We start from the raw sequence: 21,548 nt of genomic DNA on the forward strand, positions 1-21,548 counted from the left end.
GTGTTTATTTAAAACTTGGTAAAATGTAGCCAATAGCAGTATGTTTAGAAAATGTTCTGAGGAAATATTCCTGAATTTTCAGGCAGATGAACTAATAGTAGTTTCCAAATGCCATTAATAATTTAAATTATTCTATGGCTTTAGAATTCAGGAAGGAGCTAGGAAATGATAACTTCACAATTTGTCAGCTATATATGTTCTCTTTAATTCTGAGTAGAGCTGTCAAGTGATTAAAAAAATTGTGATTAATTGCATGATTAAAAAAATTAGTCATGATTAATTGCACTGTTAAACAATAATAGAATACCATTTAATTAAATATTTTTGGATGTTTTCTAAATTTTCAAATATATTGATTTCAATTGGAACACAAAATACAAACAATGCTCATTTTATATTTATTTTTTATTACAACCTAATACAAATACTGTAGTGCAATCTCTTTATAATGAAACTTGAACTTACTAATGTAGAATTATGTACAAAAAATAACTGCATTAAAAAATAAAACAATGTAAAACTTTAGAACTACAAGTCCACTCAGTCCTACTTCAGCCAATCGCTCAGACAAACAAGTTTGGTTACAATTTGCAGGAGATAATGCTGCCCATGTCTTGTTTACAATGTCAGCTGAAAGCGAGAACAGGCTTTCCCATGGCACTGTTGTAGCCGGCATTGCAAGATATTTACGTGCCAGATGCGCTAATGATTCATATGTCCCTTCATGCTTCAACCACCATTCCAGAAGTCATGTGTCCATGCTGATGACAGGTTCTGCTTGATAATGATCCAAAGCAGAGTTGACTGATGCATATTCATTTTCATCATCTTAATCAGATGCCACCAGCAGAAGGTTGATTTTCTTTTTCAGTGGTTCAGGTTCTGTAGTTTCCACATCGGAATGTTGCTCTTTTAAGACATCTGAAAACATTCTCTACCCCTTGTCCATCTCAGATTTTGGAAGGCACTTCAGATTCTTAAACCTTGGGTTGAGTGCTATATCGACTCTTAGAAATCTCACATTGGTACCTTCTTTGTGTTTTGTAAAATCTGCTGTGAAAGTGTTCTTAAAATGAACTTGTGCTGGGTCATCATTCGAGACGGCTATAACATGAAATACAAGGGAGAATGTGTGTAAAACAGAATAGGAAGAACAATTCTTCCCCCAAGGAGTTCAGTCACAAATTTAATTAACATTTTTTTTTTAATGAGCATCATCAGCATGGCAGCATGTCCTCTGGAATGAAGGGACATATGAATCTTTAGTGCATCTGGCACGTAAATGCCTTGCAACGCCAGCTATAAAAGTGCCCTGTGAATGCCTGTTCTCACTTTCAGGTGACATTGTAAATAAGAAGCAGTCAGCAGTATCTCCCTGCTAAATGTAGACAAACTTGTTTGTCTTAGCAACTGGCTGAACAAGAAGTAGGACTGAATGGACTTGTAGGCTCTAAAGCAGAGGTGGGTCCTGCATGGCCTTTGAGCTCCCAGCAGGCGAAGCTAGCCCCCGGCCTCTCCCCTGCTGTCCCCCCACCCCTGCAGCCACGCCGCTGCGCGGACAGCACAGTGTGCGTCTGCCCACCTCCCAGGCTTTCCAATAAGCCCATCCTGCTGCTCTGAGCAGCATTGTAAGGGGGTGGGGAGACAGGGGGAGGTCCTGGGGGGCAGTCAGGGGACAGGGTGCGGTTGGATTGGGCAGAGGTTCTGGGGGTGGTGGTGGTCAGGAGACAGTGAGCAGGGGTTTGGATAGGAGGTGAGGTCCCGGGAGGGGGCGGTCAGGAGACAAGGAGCAGAGGGGGTTGGATAGGAAGTGGGGTCCCAGAGGTTAGGGGCGGGGGGTCCCGGGAGGGTCAGGGGACAAGGAGCAGTGGGAGTTGGATGGGTGGTGGGTTCTGAGGGGGGCAGTCAGGGGGTGGGAAGTGGGAGGAAGTGGATGGGGGCGGGGGGGCAGGCTGTTTGGGGAGGCACAGCCTTCCCTACCTGACCCTCCATACTGTTTCGCAACCCCAATGTGGCCTTCGGGCCAAAAAGTTTGCCCACCCCAGCTCTAAAGTTTTACATTGTTTTGTTTTTGAGTGCAGTTATGTAACAAAAAAACTACATTTGTAAGTTACACTTTCATGATAAAGAGATTGCACTACAGTACTCGTATTAGGTGAATTGAAAAATAGTATTTCTTTTGTTTATCATTTTTACAGTGCAAATATTTGTAATAAAAACAATAATATAAAGTGAGAACTGTACACTTTGTATTCTGTATTGTAATAGAAATCAATATATTTTAAAATGTAGAAAAACATCCAAAATATTTAATAAATTTCAATTGGTATTCTATTGTTTAACAGTGCGATTAATCACGATTAATTTTTTTGAGTTAATGGCATGAGTTAACTGCGACTAATCAACAGCCTTAATTCTGAGAAATGACATTTTGTCCATGTATCATTGTTCTAGCTCAGTATCTGTCTTAATGTTAATCTAACAATAATTGTTTTATAACTGTCCTGCTGTGCACTGGTATAAAATAACTAAAATATTTGTATTATAATATATAGTTAGAATACTACTGTGTATTGTAAATAAAAAAATTTAAAATTACTGAAAGGGCATTGTAAGTCTTGCTGTCTTGAAAGGTTTATAGGAACTAAACAAATACAGATACATGATTGTTTTGTTTGGTATCAAAACACATTTTTACTGTCCTAATACTGGCATGTTTTCAAGGCATGCTGTTTTCAGAGCTGTTAACATGGAACAATGCAGTGAGCATGCAAATTCTTGAAAAGAAACACAAAAATTATTTAAGCAAGCAATATTTTTCATTTAATAAGGACTGAGATTTGTAAATTTGTATTAAAAAGCTGTTTAAGTGCCATATAGGTATTTAAATGCTTTGCTGCTTTGGAATTGTTTATGATCTTTCTGATAATTTTCCCTTGGATCACATTTTGATGCTTCTTCTGGATAGCAATATTGCTTGTTGAGAAGTGGTCATGCAAATAAAATTTCATAACCTGGATATGTCACATTTGCTGTTTGCTAATGCAAACTGGGTTGCATAATATCGGTCTCCTTTAGCTGACCAGATATAAAAACAAAATCCATAATGGCACTCTAGTTTTTATAGTAACGCAAGTGAAGAGGTGAAGGATGTGGCTTGCTCTGTTTGGATGATGCAGGATTGCTTTAAGCAGTAAGCTTACTGTTTTCAGATAGCATTAGCAGCATCAGTGATATAGCTGTTTCAGTCTCCTTGAATACTGGATGCCTTTGATCGCACAGAGGAAACTATATTTAAGATCTGATTTCTTGATGGCAATGACTTCAGCAGTTATTGATGGGCAGATCGGCTGTTGATGCTTTCTTCACTAGCCTACAAGATGCTGACAGAGAGATGGCTATGTAATGTTCTTTTATAAGATAGGAAATGGAATATTTGGGGGTTTCTGGAAATAGGAAGGTCATGCAGCTTGGAACCGGTGAGCCATTCCAATCTCTAAGTCATCAGGTATGACCTCATGATTTATACAGTACTAATTTCTAGCCTAGTGTTTGTTTTTCAGTGGTAGGCTATATTAGTTTGTGTTACTGTTTATTGTGGGATTTTCTACAGGATTTAGAGGATAGACTGTTTACCTAATACATAAGCAAACCAAATATTTTTTGGAAATTTAACATGCAGTTAATTGCCAGTGAACTAGCATAAGAGTACTGATTATATTTTAAATGTAAATTTTAATATGTATATAATTTTTTCCAGTTCAAACATGGTAATAGATTTTGAGGTTATAGCTTTTGATATCATGTAAAATAACAAAGAACGAGAAGATGGTATTGCATTTTATGTTGCATTATCGTTACACAGCACCTTTACACCTAATTGTTAACTAATATTGTACATGACTCTTATGAAAGCAGTTGTTTTACCTACCGTGGCAGGTTATTTAAAACAGTTCATCACATTGTGTAACGAGTCTGAGTTATTCTGCAAGAAGAGATCTTTGCTTTATGTTGCACTAGCAGGTTTTTGCTCTATTTCTGGTCAGTTTTAAGAATAGAAGCTCATTGAAAATGAAAGCAAAAGTTTGGCAAGCTACTTCTCAGTTTTAATTTATTAGTGTTGGTGACTAATAATTATACTAATGGCCTGAAAACAGAGGTGATTGATAATTTAAATATTTAGAATTTTCCCAAAATGTAATTAAAATGTACTTTAATATGCTATAGCATTTTATATTTTAATCATTATCAACCTTATTGAAAGGGTGTTATCATGGGGTTTATTAATGTACTGTGGAGTCAGGTAATAAAGCCTAACTATAGAAATGAAAGCAACTGGGATGGTACTTTATGTAAGATTTTTAATGCAGCAATAATAGCCTAATTTTATGTGCTGGACACAAAATGAAATTGAAAATACTGTAATCAGCTTAGCTGTGTTCCTTACAAATGGTGGATAAGAGTCATGGAAAGCAGTTCAATTTTGGGCATCCTGTATACAGTTTAAGAAGATTATATTTGAAATTATGAGAGAGATTTATTTTTACAAATGATATTTAGCCCCATTTTAACAGATTCTAGCTTTTTCCCCCCAGAAGATTTCCATGGAAACACATTTGGTTATATATTTTAAAAGCTACACTCAGGGTTGAAGGTAACATGAAATGCTTCCTGTTACCTGCTTTACCCTCTGCACATGACAATTTTCACATATAATTGGAGCCCAATTTGGCACAAATAGTAGGTATTTCCTGACCTCAAAGCACAGGATTAAATGATCAAGGATTTAAAATGTTGTTTTATGTTTCAAAAATGTAAATATATAAAATGCATAAGGGAATTTTCATTATTCTTTTGGTCTGGATTTTGCAATTAAAGGCATATTCCAATTTCCCCATAGTTTAATGACAGTCAATTGGAAAGTGTGCTGGAGAACACAGAAGAGGTCTAAAACTCCAGCATGTGCAGGGAATTGATTCAGTAAAAGTGGCTGGCTGTCACATCATTTTTAATTAAAAACATATTTTTAAACAATATTCTACTTACTGATATTGACTATAATTTATAGGTTTCCCAGTCTACTTATCCAGCTTATGTTCTTATTAATAATAGGGAAGATTGCCATCCTCTTAAGCTTGAGTAGTTTTGGAATGATTTAACTATACCTTTCAGTTGCTACAAGACTTGTTTAATCTGTTAGAATTTATTTTCAGTATTTTAATGTATTAGTCACAATGAGTACATTCTGTTTCTTGGCATTGCTGTGAAATTCCTGAAAGTATTGGTTTCATGGTATTTTGGTGCTTTTCAGTGTATTCAAGACCTTCTCAAAAGGACCAAATCACCCAAGCTTCTTTGTTCTTTTAGACAACTGTAATTTGAAATGTTGATATACCTATAATTTTGCACCTGCTCCTATGACCCTCCTTGCTCAGGTAAAACTCCTTCGCCTTGATGGGAGTTTTGCCTGAGTAAGAACTGCAGGGTCATGCACTTTCATAGAACTGGATCCTATTTAATCAGAAAAAGAAAACATTTCTATTAGTTCTTCAGGGCAGAGACTGTCTCCTTACTATGTGTTTGTACAGCACCTAGCACAATGGGGTCCGGTCTTGGCTGGAGCTCTAGGTACTGTGGTTGTAAAAGTAATAATCAAATATTAAAAATTTCGGGATATGAATTGACGGGGTGTCCTGCATCCAACTGAATCTGCAAGGGGAAATAAAGTGGCAGATTGTAATTACTTGCGCTAGAATTTGTCTAGGATACTAGGATTGACATTCTACCTCTTCTAAAAAGTGCCATGGAGTTATTAATGATCATAGGTGCTCAGAATTGTGGCCTTATCTCTCATTCAAAGACAATCTAGCAGTTTAGGTGTGAAGCTGTTTTTTTGGAGGATCAGAAGGCAACAGGCCAGAGAAGTACATTTAGGAAGAGCAGTTCATTTCTGGGACAACATACAGCAGCAAGATGTAGATATATGCTTGAGATTTGGGATCTCTATAATGTGATGTGAATAGTTAAACATAGAGGAGCCACATTTGCTTGTAAAGATAAAGGGTGAAAATCTGCTGTCAGATACACCAGTGTAACTTTGGCTTAATGGAAGTTAATGGAGTTACATTGGTGTAACCAAGAGCAGAATTTGGGCCATCGTTTATAATGGTCATACTTTTTTTAAACAAGCTTATTCCAAACATCATAATTAAAGAATGGTATCCTAAGGAGAAAGGAGCACTCGTCAATATGACTGCCACTAGGCACACTGCTGCAACTGCAGGCCATGCATGCATTTTATTAATCATTATGATTTTTCTGGCTATTAATATTTTGTTTATAATACTATAACTCGTAGGAGCACCAGTCCTGGACCAAGACCCCATTGTGCTAGGTGCTGTACAAACACAAAACAAAAAGACAGTCCGGTGCCAAGATAGGGATATGGGTTCCATCTATCGCCCCACTACGGTTAGGGAATCCCATTGCAGCAAAGCTATTCGCTATGACCTGCACATTTCCCAGAGTCACTATCTTTGGTAGCAGCAGCTCAGTGATTGCTTTGGCTACTTGCATCACAACAGCCCCCACAGTAGATTTGCCCATTCCAAATTGATTCCCGACTGACTGGTAGCTGTCTGGTGTTGCAGGCTTCCACAGGGCTATCGCCACTCACTTCTCAACTGTGAGGGCTGCTCTCATCTTGGTATTCTGGCGCTTCAGGGCAGGGGAAAGCAAGTCACAAAGTTCCATGAAAGTGCCCTTACGCATGTGAAAGTTTTGCAGCCACTGGGAATCGTCCCACACCTGCAACACTATGCGGTCCCACCAGTCTGTGCTTGTTTCCCGGGCCTAGAATCAGCATTCTGCAGCTATAACCTGCCCCATTAACAGCATGATCTCCAAAGCGCCGGGGCCCACAGTTTGAAAGAATTCTGTGTCCATGTCATCATCACTCTCCTCGCCACGCTGCCGTAGCCGACTCCTCCTCGCCTGGTTTTGCAGATTCTGGTTCAGCATAAACTGCACAATAATGCGCGAGGTGTTTATAATGTTCATGACTGCTGTCTTGAGCTGAGTGGGCTCCATGCTTGCCGTGGTATGGCATCTGCACTGTTCACCCAGGAAAAAAGGCGTGAAACGGTTGTCTGAAGTTGCTTTCCCGGAGGGAGGGGAATGATGTACCCAGAACCACCCGCGACAATGTTTTTGGCCCCATCAGGTATTGGGATCTCAGCCCAGAATTCTAATGGGCGGAGGAGACTGCGGGAACTATGGGTTAGCTACCCACAGTGCAACGCTCCGGAATTCGATGCTACCCTCGGTACATGGACGCACACCGCCAAATTAATGTGCTTAGTGTGGCTGCATGTACTCGACTTTATACAATCGGTTGCCAAAAATCAAAATCCCATAGTGTAGACATACCCTTCTGAGTTCTACAGATTTCCTCCCCCCCCCCCCGCCCCCGGCTTTTGTGTGTGTGTGTGTGTGTAGAAATTATCTTGGCTTTTTGGACTGAACAAGTCCCAGGAGATAAATGAATGCTTGGAAATGCTGGATGGCCATAGAAGAGTAGAACGTTTGCAGAACTGTTGAGGCACAGAGTAGTCTCTTCCTCCATCTACTAACTCCTCATCCCTCCACAACTCGCTCTGCTGAATCTGTTTGCTTCCCCTTCCAGCCCTGCAAGATCTGCACAGCCTATAGGAGTGAGCATTCTGGTGCAGAGACAACCAGTTCACAACTCTTACCTGGAAGTAAAGGCAGTGTGATGAACCAGCTATTCCAGTCTGCTGTGGCTACTGGAAGGGATTCCCTAACTGGAGTTTTGCTGAGGGTCGCCTTCCTCCCCCCTTTCTCAGCAAGAAAGAGCGCACATCCTTAAACATGTGCTGCCTGGTTTTCACCCATTCCTGTTTACATAACTTGAAGGTGGGCATTTTAACGTTGGCTTCTTTGTCACTGACAAAGGAGCCAATATGGTCAAACACTTAATTGACACAATGGGGCAAATACTCATAGGAATGACTGTTATGTGGAATGGGCAGATTGTATGAGAAGAGTATGGTATTATTACAGCTCACCACTTTCCCCCTACACTCACACTCACTCCCCCACAAAGGCTGCCATTTTTCACTTCACTGCAGCAGCTTCTTACCCTCAGAGAGCCATGCTCCTTAGTGCAGACTTTTCGCAATGGTGGGACATTACTAGGGCGAACGGGAACTGCTGGCTGAGTTCTGCAGACAGTAAAACTTGAAACTAGAAGGAATAAGCTCCTTTAGGACTGAATTGGAGGCACACAAGCCCAGCCTGGGCCTGACCCACCCCACTGCGCTCCCGTCCTGTTGGGGGGTGTTCACCCTCTACTCAATCATCATAGCAACTGCTTGGCCCCTGACTTCTCTTGCTGTTCAGCACTGTATTCTTCCCCTTGCAAACTTGCTGACTAGGGAGTCTGTCTCTCACTTTATCAGCTTCCTCCCTCCTGCAGCACACCTGTCTTCATCACTCCCCCCAGGAGATGCTTGTCCCATCCCCTTGTCCAGATCAGCCTACCATAAACTGTACTGAGCTGGACCAGCAATTTTACCTGTCTTCATAATGGACTCCATCAGCACCTTTACCTACTGCACAGATTCCTGTTCTGTCCTTCAGGAGGTGAAACACTCTCCTACTAACTCCTGAATCCTCTCATCTCTAGCAAATGTAGGTATCCGTATCTTCACACCATCCATGTAAGAAGTAGTCCTGTGAGGGGAGACATCAATGCAGAATTCACTGCTCTGAGTTGTTCCACTCCTCTGAGTTGGGTCAGTTCCATGAATGGTGCCCTGGGGAGAATTAGTACTATGGCAGTATCAACCCTTTCATCTTATGGTCACCAATACCACTCATAAAGGCATTAACACCATCAGACACTACTGCAACAGAATACAGCACCTTGAATATTTCCTGTGCAAGCAGCTGGTTATGTTTAGCTCACGGTAATGGGCATACCACAACAAACACTACAGCAGGCTGTGAAGTCCTCACTGCAGGCCAAATCCAGTGTAGTACGGCGCATCTGCTAAATACTTCTAAATTCCATGGACAGGTATGCCTCACCAGTCACTTGAACAAAAGCAGGCTCTACATCATATGAATGAGAGAAAGATACCTATGTAGTTAAGGCAGAAGAGCAGGAAGACTTGGGTTCTGTACATTTCAGTTGTGCCACAGATTTCCTGTATGACCTGTTTGGAGGCTAACCTTAAATTTGTTAAAGCACTTTATGTTGCTGTGAGGGATGGAAGATGCTAAAGGAAAATACTGTATTCATATGGGTACTCGTAGTACAGTGATATATGTGGGATAGACATGTCTGAATTAGCAATGTTCATATTGTAGGACATGATGTCCTACACACTTGATTGTGTTATTATGCCACTATGTTTGGCTCTTGATGGAAGCACTAGTGAGAGCGATAGGTCTCTTTTGACTGCAGCATGCACAATCTCAGTGACACTGCAGCATCACTGATCTGAATAATTTCTGCAGTGCATATTCTCCAGTCTTCTATGTCTTAACTGTTGTAGCAGACAAAACAGGAAACTGAATATGTCCTAGATCCCTGCTGAGGCTGCTGCTATTGTGTATGTTCTGGGTATAAGTCAGCACATTCAGTCTGTAGGTGCCTCTGACAGAACAGATTATATCTTTCACTGGCACTGGAACCTCACTTTGAATGTGAGGGCTGCATCTTTGTACTAAACTACTGTGCTGGGGAATGGGATATCATGTGGGAGAAGAGGAGGAGGGGAGACAGGATAGGCGGTAGGATAGTCCAGTGAGTCATCACAAGACCCTAGCAGTGATGAGATTCACTCGTGACTAGCTGCATTAAAATTCTTTCCAGGAGAGGGGCTAGAGCTGATTGAAAAATGGAAGAAAAAAAGTGAAATTTCCCCTCCCCCCACCATGTTTCAACCAGCTGTAGGGAGTTCCCTGTCTAAATTTCCCTCCAAAATGATGTGAAATGAGACTCGTTTTGAATTATATATGGATGAAGACTGAAAATACTCAGCCTGTAAGCCTATCTTTTGTATATGAGCCTCTAAGCTACAATTAAACTCTTCACCTAATCGACTCACACCAGGTAAAGTGTAAGGCAAGTTAGAACATACAAGCAACCCCCTGAACCAGCCTGGGCAGCACTAATACCATCACTGGGGCTCCACACAAGGGCAGGGTTCCTCTTGTGAGGGTTCCACTTGCAAGACTGGGTCCTAAGGATAATGTTTCATTGGTAGGAATGACTTAAGTGCATTAACATATAAGGAATTCTGAAAAGTATTGATTCTAATCAGTTCCTTTAGCTTGTGTGTGTTGTTAATGTCTCTCTGCATAAAAATCTTCAATAAACTGAATATAAATTAATAAATTCATTAGCATTGGGCTGTCAGGAGAGAGAGGGATGAGGAGAAAGAATGTGAGAAACTATGGCCCAGTTTTGAAGCAAAGAAGTCTTTTTTATGTACACATTGATTTATACAGTGAGGAGATCAATGGAGAAACGTTTTTCAAAAAATGTCTAAGATTTTACAAGCCTCCAAATCTCACTAGCTGTACCCAAGCCTACTTTACATTTTCATTCAGTGCAGTCAGCTGAATGTTGTTGGATCTGCTGCATTTGCTGTGTAATTTGGGACCTTTCATGATACTCCGTGGGATTTGCTGACATTTCTCTAGCAGTAAATAGATAATGTATGCTGTGTGTATTGGAATCATAAGGTGTGAATTTTGATAATTTGCATGAATTTGCTACATGTTTTGTTCAGTTCTTCCTACTAAATTGGCTTAGCTTTAAAAATGAAAGTTTATGGGTCATTAGTCCTTTATGTAGACTGGGGTCCTTGGAATTTATATTCTGTAAAAAATGCTTTGAAATAACGGATGGTTTAATTTCAAAAACAGCTACTAAACCTCACACAAGCTATTTTTCATAACTTTTCCACTACAGAAATTTACTAGGCAGCACTACTATTTATAATTTTTCAGTGCATTTAGGAACCCTCATTTTCAATGGTTACTATAATGTGCTTTCCATACTTAATTTTCTGATCTGAATTTTCTTCACAGAGAAATGTTTTAAATCGTAACATTTATTTTCATTAACAAAAATGCAAGAATCATTACCTTTTTCAGATTTAATATACTTAGTTGGTCAGGCTCTAAGCCCCACATTATGAGTTAGCCCATAATATGAACTGTTTGAAGTGCTGTTGTTACAGTGTTGATCCCAGGAGATGAGAGAGACAAGGTAGGTGAGATAATATTTTTTTACTGGGCCAAGTCCTGTTGGTGGAAGGTACAAGTTTTTGAGCTTCACAGATCTCTTCTTCAGAACACTCTTCTTCCTGTCCCAGGGCTGAAGAAGAGCTCTGTGTAGCTCAAAAACTTCTACCTTCCACCAGCAGAAGTTGGGGTAATAAAAATATTATCTCACCTACTTTTTGTGTCTCATAATAGGAACTGCAATTTTTTTAGACCTTGATATTCAGAGGAAGGATATTTCCAGTGGTTAGGGCACTATTCTGAAACTTGGGTTCAATTTCTTGCTGTCACAGACTTCCTGTGTGACTTTGGGTAAGTCATTTAGGTTCTTTGTGTCTCAGTTCCTCATCTTAAAATGGGGATAATAGCATTTCCCTCTTAGAGGTGTTGTTAATACATTAAAGATTGGGAGGTGCTCAAATAACAAATGACTGTGTGGTAATGGAGCCATATAAGTATTGGATTGACATATTCAGCAGGTACTTAAGCATGTGCCAAAGTTTCATTGACTTGAGTGGGATGTAAGTAGGGCTGGCCAAACATTTTTCTCTTTAGAAACAACACAGTTTTATTGACACTGAAATGCTTTGTGGAAACATATGGGCTTCTATGAAAATGTAGTTGGGAAGATTTCTTAGGTCTGGGATGGAATTCCAGGGAGGAAGAGAGAGGCGCTCACCCCAGAACAGCTTGGTGGTTAGAGCACTTACTTGAGATTCTGGTTCAAGTCCCTGCACTGCCTGATTTGAAGCAGGGAACACTGGTCTATAGAGTCAGTCTTTCTTTCTCTTTCTGGTCCCATGAATATGTAGTCGTTTATACAACGTGGAACAGCTCCAACAGGAGAGACCGACTTAATAGCCCAATGGTAGAACACTTGCCTGGGATGTGGGATACTCAGGTGAGTGACCTAATCACCAAACTATTGGCTATTCATGGATGGGTGATGGCTGTTCTCATATTTTTTTTGCAAAACAAATTCTAAAGTTCTTGGTTTCATTCCCCAGTGGAATGAAAACAAACTCTGAAACCTTGGAATTGTTTTCTGGCCAAGTGCTTTGCCTAATTGGGGTCCTTTCAAGTAAACTTCTGTTTAAAAAGGGGCTTCCTATCTGGAAGGAACAAGTCAGAAAAAAATAGGAATGATTGTAGACAGCAAATGAAATAGGCAGTGCGCTCACAATGCAAGGCCATAATTAGAAAATGTTGCCCTGAGACGTACAAAAAAGAGTGTTGGGGAGTTTATAAACTTTCATATGGTTGCCTCTGGAATATTGCATACAGTTTTGGAAGGTATAGAAAATCTACAAAAAATACACAGTAGGGAAAGCTGAACTGTTCATCTAGGTTGCCTAACTATTCCCCACATCTTTAGCCTTAAGGATTCTGAGAAGGATCTAGACTATGGTCATTGCAACTTTTTATTAATCTTTTCTTTTGTGGCTCTGATTTCTTCCAGTCTGTCTTCCACCTCACCAGAAATATGTCTCTTTGTGGCAGTTGACCCTTTAAGCTCCTCTGCAAAAGCTGAAGCAGAGAATTAATTTGCCCTTTTAGCCATGTCTACATCATCTTCTGAAAATAAATTAACCCTGTAATCTCTTAGAGGCTTTTTTGTTTCCCTCACTGACCTCTTTTTATGTTCACAAAAATCTCCAGTCACTAATCACTAGTTTAATCTTCCTTTCATTTTTCTGTTTTTGACTTACTATATTATACACGTTTATGATCTCTTCTGTAATCAAGCTGCAAATGTAACAACATGTAGCACAGACTTGGAGAGGAGGTCAGATGATCACTTCATTCAAAGCTCTCCTGTTTTTGAATTCTTCTGTACTGAATTTATTGTTCCAGCTCAATTAAAAATAATGGATGAGAAATTAATAAGGTTGAAAGTAATCATGAACTGTAAAACTGCCAAATGTATAACAGTATCTGGTGGGGTAACTGTGGACAAGGCTAGAAATGGGATCTTTATACTATTGAAAAAAAGAAGAGTTCTTAATTTTCATAGAAGTATAGCACTTGCTACTTGCTTCTAGCCTAGTGGGTGAAAGCTGAATGGATTCAGGTGGGGTAATTGGCTGTTTCACTGCCTATTTAGAGTGAATCCTGAGACTGTAGGGGTGAGGGAGCAAGCCACCTGCTTGCCTTATGAAAGTGAGACCAATTGCTGAAGGGAGGAGCGGGGATGCAAATATATATATGTGTTTGTTTTCCCCAAAGGCAGCAGTTCTTGCTTATTTCCCTACTGATCTTGCCAAGTGATTTTCTTTGTGGCTTGTCTTTTTTGTGTGTATTTCACCTGAATAGTAGGTCTGTATTTACGATTCTTAACATGGAAGGCCCTTCATTTTTCATTCAGCTTTATTAGTGTAACCCCCACTAGGGTTTAGAGAGCATGGCTCCTTTAAAACCTCATCCTGAGGCAGAGGAAGTGCTGATGGTTCCATAAAGTAGTAGTCCTGGTTTTCGAGGGGTGTGGCGAGAGGGGGAGCAACAGGGCGTATGTGTCTGTAGCTCCAGACAGAAGGGCTGCAGCAAGCAGGCCTTGACATAGTGAAGCAGCTGAGAACCTGCCCAAAGCCTGGGAGGGACAGAACTGTCGGCTGGGGATGCCCCAGGACAGGAGCCAGGAGGAGCAGTGTGCCAAGGTGGAATCACCTAAGGACAAACCAGAGCCAGATCCAGTATCACTGTTGCCCGGAGTGACTTAGCATTGGGAATCAAGAGGGTGGTTGTATCCAGCTAAATGGGGAGGTTGTTGCTCTTTGTGGGTTTGCAGAGAGTGACAGAATTGGGCACCAGAGGGGTTTGTTGCAGTAAGTTTATTGGTGCCGAAGATGACCAGTAGCACCCAAGACTCCATGCCGGACTTGAACTCTGCTCAGGATTCCTGAGCTCTGAGTCTAGAGGCATTCTCAGTGTTTACCCTTTCATACTCTGGTACCACTGGGCCTGTGGGTCCTTATGTTGGATGTCACCCTATTTTACTGCTCCCTCTCTCTTCTCCCCTGTTGTTTTTCTCCATCAATTCCTCTGGAAATAAATATATCCCTTTCCTATATTGATTGTAATCTTCAGGTGTGTGTGTGTTTACTCCATGGGGGTTGGAACAGGTGCCTCTGGGGTGTAAGGGAGTTTCCCTGCTGCGTTCCTGTGCACACCTTTTCTTGGGCGGAGTAGCTTGCAGAGCAGACTCTATTTTGGCCACATGGGTGCTAAACTTACATTAATTCAACGCAGGGGAAACCCACTACTCATAGGCAATATGCACACATGCTGTAGCTGCACGGCTAGTCTTGGGTTATGTGAAGCTAAAAGGGAGGAGGTTAAATAAGAACCTCAACTCTGAATCTTTTCAGGTGACACTGAGGCTATGGCTACACTAGAGAGCTTACAGTGGTGCTGCTGTAAGCTCTCTAGTGTAGCTGCTGTAAGATGATGAGAGAGAGCTGTGCTGTTGATTTTAATCAGCCCACCTCCCATGAGCAGTGGTAGCTATGTTGGCGGGAGAAGCTCTCCCATTGACACAGTGCTGTCCATTGACACAGTGCTTAGGTCGGTGTAACTTGTGTTGCTCAGGAGAATGGCTTATTCACGCCCCTGTGCAACATAAGTCATACCGACATAAGTAGTAGTGTAGACATAACTTGAGAGTCAGATTGCTGCATCTGAACCTGCCCCTAGTGTTCTGATCCTGGTTTGAATCCAAACCAGACTGGCCTATTTTCTGATTTGCCACTTAAGATGGCAAAAGTCTCATGATATTATCTGATTTCTTGAGACTACCCCACCATTCAGAGCCAAACTCTTACAAGAACACCTGGGAGATTTCAGCACCCTTGAATCCAGATGCAAACAGCTACCTTGATTTAGCCACGAACCCAAGACCTATCTAATCTATATTGGAATGCTACCCCGCCAACTTTAGAAACAAGTGTGCACCAAAATTTAAAAAAAACAACCACCCGCCCCACCCCAGCCCATGTGCACATTGTGATTTGTTCTCCATAAGAGTCAAGTCTGGCCTCTTAAATTTATCTGCTGCACTATGGCACTGCTAAATGTCTGTGCCTCTGACTCCTATGTGTGCACGTTAGTGACTCTAATAACATCTCTGATTATCAATGTGACAGAGAAGGGATGTACTCAGCTGGCATCTTTTCTCTCAAGTGAAGTTAAATCCTAAAGCTTTAATTTTGTTAGAGAAAATCTTTGACCCTGATGTGGAACACTATAATATAGCCTCAGTTGGGAACCAAAAGCTCTGTCATGCTGCTCCATATAGCTGTGGTTCAAAATCCATCAGCTGACCTATCCCAAAACTATACTTAGAGCTATTGTTTTCAATTCTGTGCTTTAAAACAAGCCAAAAAAGAGAGTTTAAGCTGTTATACAGAAGCAGCATAGCAAGTAAGGTTTGCAAGGGCAAGAGAATTAGTGGGCTTAAAATAACAAAATAAGCTATCAAACAGACTCTTCCCCAAAACTGAGGACAGGGCAAAACACTTAAAGAGGAATATGCCAGTCTCGCTTGCATACCACACAGTATCAGAAGAATGAAGCAATTGGTACATAATGCTCTTTGCAGGCCAAAATAACTGTAAACACAGTGCAGACTTGAGATGAGTACCTTGCAGAATGGAACACAATTTTTCCACTCTAAGGCCAGGTCTATACAGGAAAGGTTTGCCAGCACAGATATACCAGTATAGCAATACCAGCATCTACACTGGAAGGACTTGCTACTTATACCAGCAAAAAAGTGCTTTTGCTGGCATAGCTTATATCTGAATGGAATAAACTGTACCAGCAAAAACATTTTTATGCTGATATAACTGCATCTAGACTAGGACTTTTGCTGATATAGAAATGTCACAAAAATCACACTCCTAACCTACTATATCACAAGAGTTTCTAGTGTAGACCTGGCCCAACTTTAGATCCTAGATTCTCCACTTAGGCCTTGTCTACGCTACACAGTTTTGTTGATGCAAGTTACGCTGACAATCAAAAACCGGTATAATTACATTGCTTGTGCATGTTCACGCAACACTTCTTCTGTCAGTGGAGTGTGTCCAATGGGAGCTCTAGCATCGACAGTGAGAGCCGTGCACTGTGGGTAGCTTTCCCACTGTAATACTTGCCACCGCCTGCAGCTGGGAGTTGTGGGAAGGCGGAGTGGATCGCAGTGCATCATGGGTTTTGGCTCAACATCCCATGATGCAGTTTTTTGCATCATCATTCCATGGGCTTCCAACTGCATTTTGTGTCATTTTTCAATGGCTCCCTATAAACTGTGTGATCCTGCATTGCTCTCTATTGTTGTGGTCACTGTTATGAACACATCGTGGATGGTCATGCAGTATATCATGAACTTCCAATCTGAACAGGAATCAGAGTTGCCTGACCTGCTGTGTGCCATGGAAAGAAACTACACCTGGCTTGAAGTGGTTTCCATTATATGCAGTGTTTACAGTGTGCTTCAATGGCTCTCAGTACCCCCACTATACAAATTGTTCCAGCACCCCTGCACACTGCACTGCTCCTTCTGCCAACAAAAGTCTCCTGCTTTGCCGACAAAATAAAATCACCTCGAAGAGAGGTGTAAAGTTTTTTGTGGCAAAGTTATATCGACAAAGTGTCAGTGTAGATGCCGTGCTTGTCACTGTAAATGGCCTCTAGGAGGTGTCCCACAATGTCCATCCTGACTGCTCTGGTCAGCAGTTCGAATTCCGCTGCTCCTCCCCCTCCGAAGTCCCTCCCCCTCTCTGGCTTCTGCCTTCTCCCTTGAAACTGCTCTCACCAGGGTTCCAGATGACCTCTTCCTAACCAAAGGTCCAGGCCAATTCTCCATCCTCATGCTCCTTGACCTATTGGCTGCATTTGACACTATCAACCATATTCTTCTTCTCATAATCCTGTCATCCCTGGGCTTTTTTTGACATTGTCCTCTGCAGGTTCTCTTCCTACCTTCCATATTGCTCATTCAGGGTCTCATTTGGGTGGGTATTCCACCTCCCTCTCTCTCTCTCTCTCTCTTTCAGTGGGGTGTCTCATAGAGCTACATCCTCATTCCCCTTCTTGCTTCCCTCTGTACTCTGTCCAGGTAACTCATCCACAAACATGGATTTGACTATCATCTTTATGTCACAAATTACCTCTTTACTCTGGAACCGTCTTTCTCCATCTACACTAAAATCTCAGCCCGTCCTCCTTACATCCTGGATGTATAGCTATCAACTGAAACTTAACATGGCCAAAGCTGAGTTGTCTATGACCATCCAGTCCCTTTCTCTAATAGGCTGAAATGCTCATCCAAGTCTTGATCATCTCCTGCTGTTTGGCTTAAATCCTGAAATCCATTAAAAATGCTGCTGTTAAATTCATCTTCTTGGCTTGTCACACTGACTACATTACCCCTTTCCTTTAGTCCCTCCACTGGCTCTACTTCCATAGCATCAGATGCAAACTTCTTGTTCTTACTTTAAAAGTCCTCCACAATTTAGCCCTATTCAAACTATCTTACCAGAATCCAACAATGATGTCAGCCTTGATTGCCTGATTCTCTGTTTATCCAACAAGCTCTTGTATGCTTTCTCCCATGCTGCCCCATACAAATGGGGAAAGGTCCTAATCAAAATCCTTGAAGCTATCCCCTTCTCCTCTTTCAATTTCCTTCTCAGAACTCAACTCTTCTGTAGTACATAAAGTAAAGTACAACCTGATAATGGCTAGGCAGACGGAGAGCTGTGGTTACTCATGCTGGCTGGCTAAGAACTTGCACATCCTATTATTATTTACAGATTTTTTTTCTACCATGTCTTCTCCACTCCACTCTGCACCAGCTCAGCCCTGTTTGTATCATCCACTTATTATATCTTGTCTTTTAGACTCTTTGGGGGTAGTAACTGTCATTTATTAGATGTTTGTATGGTGACCTGATGGTGATACTGCAGTGTAAATTTTAAATAACGCCCTCCGCCAAAAAAACCAAAACACAAAAAGCCAGTTCCTGGCCAGCAGAACTTATATTCTTAAAGATAGACATAATAGAGGTGATTATTATTATTGTTATTTACTTTGTTGACCCATTGTACTAGGCACCGTAGAAAGCTATAATAAATGAATAAATGAATTGCTTAAAATTGCTATAATGAATGAATAAATAAATTGCTTAAAATCTAATGTTTTTTTCTGTTTCTTAAATCATTAGGGTTAGTTTAATGGAAAAATGCTTTTTTAAGGAAAGGTGAATTGGATGTGAAGGGCAACTATCTCATACTGATGGTGTTCTTTCTAAACTTTAACATTTTTATACATAAATATTTCACTATTGAAAGTAATAATGTAGTGCAGTGAGACTAGACCACTGTTTTCACAATGGTCCACTAACATGTGAGATCTGGATCTGAACTTTGCAGTTTAGTCCACTTCTAATGAACAATCAGTAAAATAACAGCCAGCATATAAGAAATGCTGCATAACTTTCCTCTTCCGAAAGGCCTTTACACCATAAGAATAACACTCATAAACATTGACAAAGCCTTGGACCCTAAAACTTTAACCAACCAAAGCAAACATCCCCAAAACTTCTGAAACAAGTCAATCTAACAGCCCCTCCCCACAACAACAATAAAAATAAATTAACAAAATAAACCCTCCAAAATGCTATTGCTATTGATTTTATGTGGAAGATGCCAGATGATGGCAATAATATCAAACCCTTAGGTAAATAGAGAGACATAATAGGAAAAAGAAACTGTAAAATGTTGGATCATGTCTTTCAAGGTTTGGATGGAGATCCTTCCATCTTTCCCTGGATGTCTGCTAGCTACTTGCGCATCAATTTAGTGACATTATCAGAGAATCTGCAATGGAAATAACCTCTTTTCCCAAATAGAATTACTTTTATTCAAAAGCACTGATAAATCATATATATATATAACCTGAAAATGAGAGGGCAGAATTTTTTCCCGTATCTCACATGATTATATTTGCTGCTCTTACTCCTTGAAAGATTCTGTTCTGTAATTTCAAATTAGAACATGTTATTAACTTCTCATCACTATGTTTTCTGACCCCAGTTTGTTCTCACTGGCAAAGATCATGCTTAGTCCAGACTGGTAGGATCAGGAAAGTGATGGCTTTTAAACTCTCTGGGTTCCATTAGATAAACAATCCTTCCAAAGTAACAGTTCTCTTAGAGCTAGGAAGCCTGACCAGCCTAACATCTGTAGCACACATCCTGTTCTCAGAGGATTCATGTTTACCTTTTATTCTGTGATAATCCTATTTGAAATCCTGAAACAGTGTATCATAGACTTGTGCTTGCTAATCTCTCTAAACTGTTTAAATCCCTCACTATTTAGTCTCTATTTTGATCACTTTGCCAGTATGTTTTGGTTAAGCCTTTGATGTAAAAATTCTTTCTCTGTATATACAGTATGTCAGGTTCCCTTGCATTCTTTGTTGGAAATTGTGCATTTAAAAAAGATTTAGAAGCAACTTCAAATTAATTTTGAGATTATAACTGGAATTTGTTGGTATTTGCTCTGTTATTTCTCAAAGCACTGTATTATTTATTTCACTATTTAATTTATTTCTTTTCTGCTCTTTCTTTTGTTAATTTTGATGCCTCTTCATTCCTTTGTGCTGGTTATTGTAAATCCTCTCTACAAAATCCTGCTGTTCTTCCTGTTCACTGGTGCAAATGCTAAATTACATTAAAGGTTATTTAACCTTTCTCTACTAGTATCAGCAATGCCATCTTCAGCATATAGATAAAAATATTTAGTATGACAGCTCTAAGATTAATTCAGTATTTTGAGCTATTGGAAACAGAGGTAAGTAACCATTTTATCCAGCAGAAAAAAAGATTTGGTTTCAGGGCATACCTTTCTTCTTGGGGTCCTGTTGCAGACAATGTTCAGAAAATAGACCACAATAGCAACAGCTTAGAAGGACTTTATAATATTTGTCCTCTTCTGTCAATAGAGTGCCCCCTAAATGTCTTCTTCTCTGGCTTTGCCCTCTTAGTTCACACCATAGTTTATAGATGATCTGAGACAGAAGAAGTGAGGGGGAGGTGGTTAGCGTGCCAGTGGCAAAGTCTCATGATAAGTCTGCCTGATTGTGACATAAAGAGTTTTTATGCTGTGACTCTGCAAGAGGTCAAAAAAAGGCCTCTTCATCTCCATCAAAACAACTGCAAAGAACCATTCTGGGCAGTGGATAGCCTGGTTTTTCCAGCTTCTTCCACTCAGTTAGATTTGAGAGTTTCTTGCTGTTACTTTATGAATGAAATATGGACCAACATATCCAAATGTCTTTTGGAGACACATGATATCAGCTGAAACTCTAATAGATGACTTAGCATTAACTGAAATGCTAGTGATGCTGGGGCATTCCAAGCTACATACCTGCAGTTAGATCTATCGCCTTCCTGACAGCGAACAAGTCCAGCAAGAAAACTCTGGGCTACTTTTTGGTCAACTTTGTCAGTGCCTTCCTTGGAAGGACATGGTGCCAACTCCTCTGCAAGGAAGTTAATGTGAGGCTTCTGTGCTGGTCTTTGTTAATTATTGGGTGCTGTTCAACCTTTATTCCTTGAGAATGATGCTAGAGGCTGTTGTCATAGACAACTCTGGCACATCTGAAACCCTCTGATTTCATTGACTGTTGGCAATCTGGATTTATCCTTGGGCACGGTACAGAAATGCACATGTGTCCTTAGTTAATAATTTCTCCTGGCAATGGATGAACATAAAATGTCCATGCTGACATATTTTAGATCAGCGATCAGGAAGTATTGTTAACACATATACAGTTCTTAATAGGAGGGATCAACCCCTAGTAGGATAATGAGGAAAAACTGGCTTAGATCTCTTAGGTATGATGATGAAACTCAGCTTTGTATCTATCTTGGAATAACTCACTCACTGCCTGAATGAGATTGGGACTTCTATGAAGGCTTGTTTGCTGACATCAAAACCTGACAGAATTGAAGTATTGGTAGACTGGGGAAAAATACACAAGAATTGGTGAAGATTATATCAGCACCTCAACTGAGGGAGAGCATCCACTGTTTGTTATGCAGGTTTGCAATTAGGAGGAATTGTTAAATTCTAGGTAGTTCCTGAATGCTCAGACAGTTACTATGGCCAACAACACTTTTCCATGTGTATCTGGTGAGAAGTGTGCAACCTTTTATTCTGCATGCAGGC

At 40.5% G+C, this 21,548-nt stretch overlaps 1 protein-coding gene across 3 annotated transcripts in view; it reads left to right on the forward strand.

Moving 5' to 3' along the window:
- SLC4A10 (solute carrier family 4 member 10) overlaps positions 1–21,548 on the forward strand; it is a 265,490-nt gene that overhangs the window by 63,600 nt on the left and 180,342 nt on the right. The window contains exon 1 of one of the 3 annotated variants that reach the window (XM_034785813.1): positions 3,092–3,508. The exons of 1 other annotated variant lie outside the window; for it this stretch is intronic. In XM_034785813.1, the coding sequence (XP_034641704.1) occupies positions 3,428–3,508 (81 nt within the window). In that variant the 5' untranslated portion in view covers positions 3,092–3,427. Of the gene's footprint in view, positions 1–3,091; positions 3,509–21,548 lie in introns of those variants that run through there. One more of the 3 variants, XM_034785815.1, reaches the window with a different exon arrangement.

The sequence above is a fragment of the Trachemys scripta genome, chromosome 11 (assembly GCF_013100865.1).
Source record: "Trachemys scripta elegans isolate TJP31775 chromosome 11, CAS_Tse_1.0, whole genome shotgun sequence".
NCBI lineage: Eukaryota > Metazoa > Chordata > Testudines > Emydidae > Trachemys > Trachemys scripta.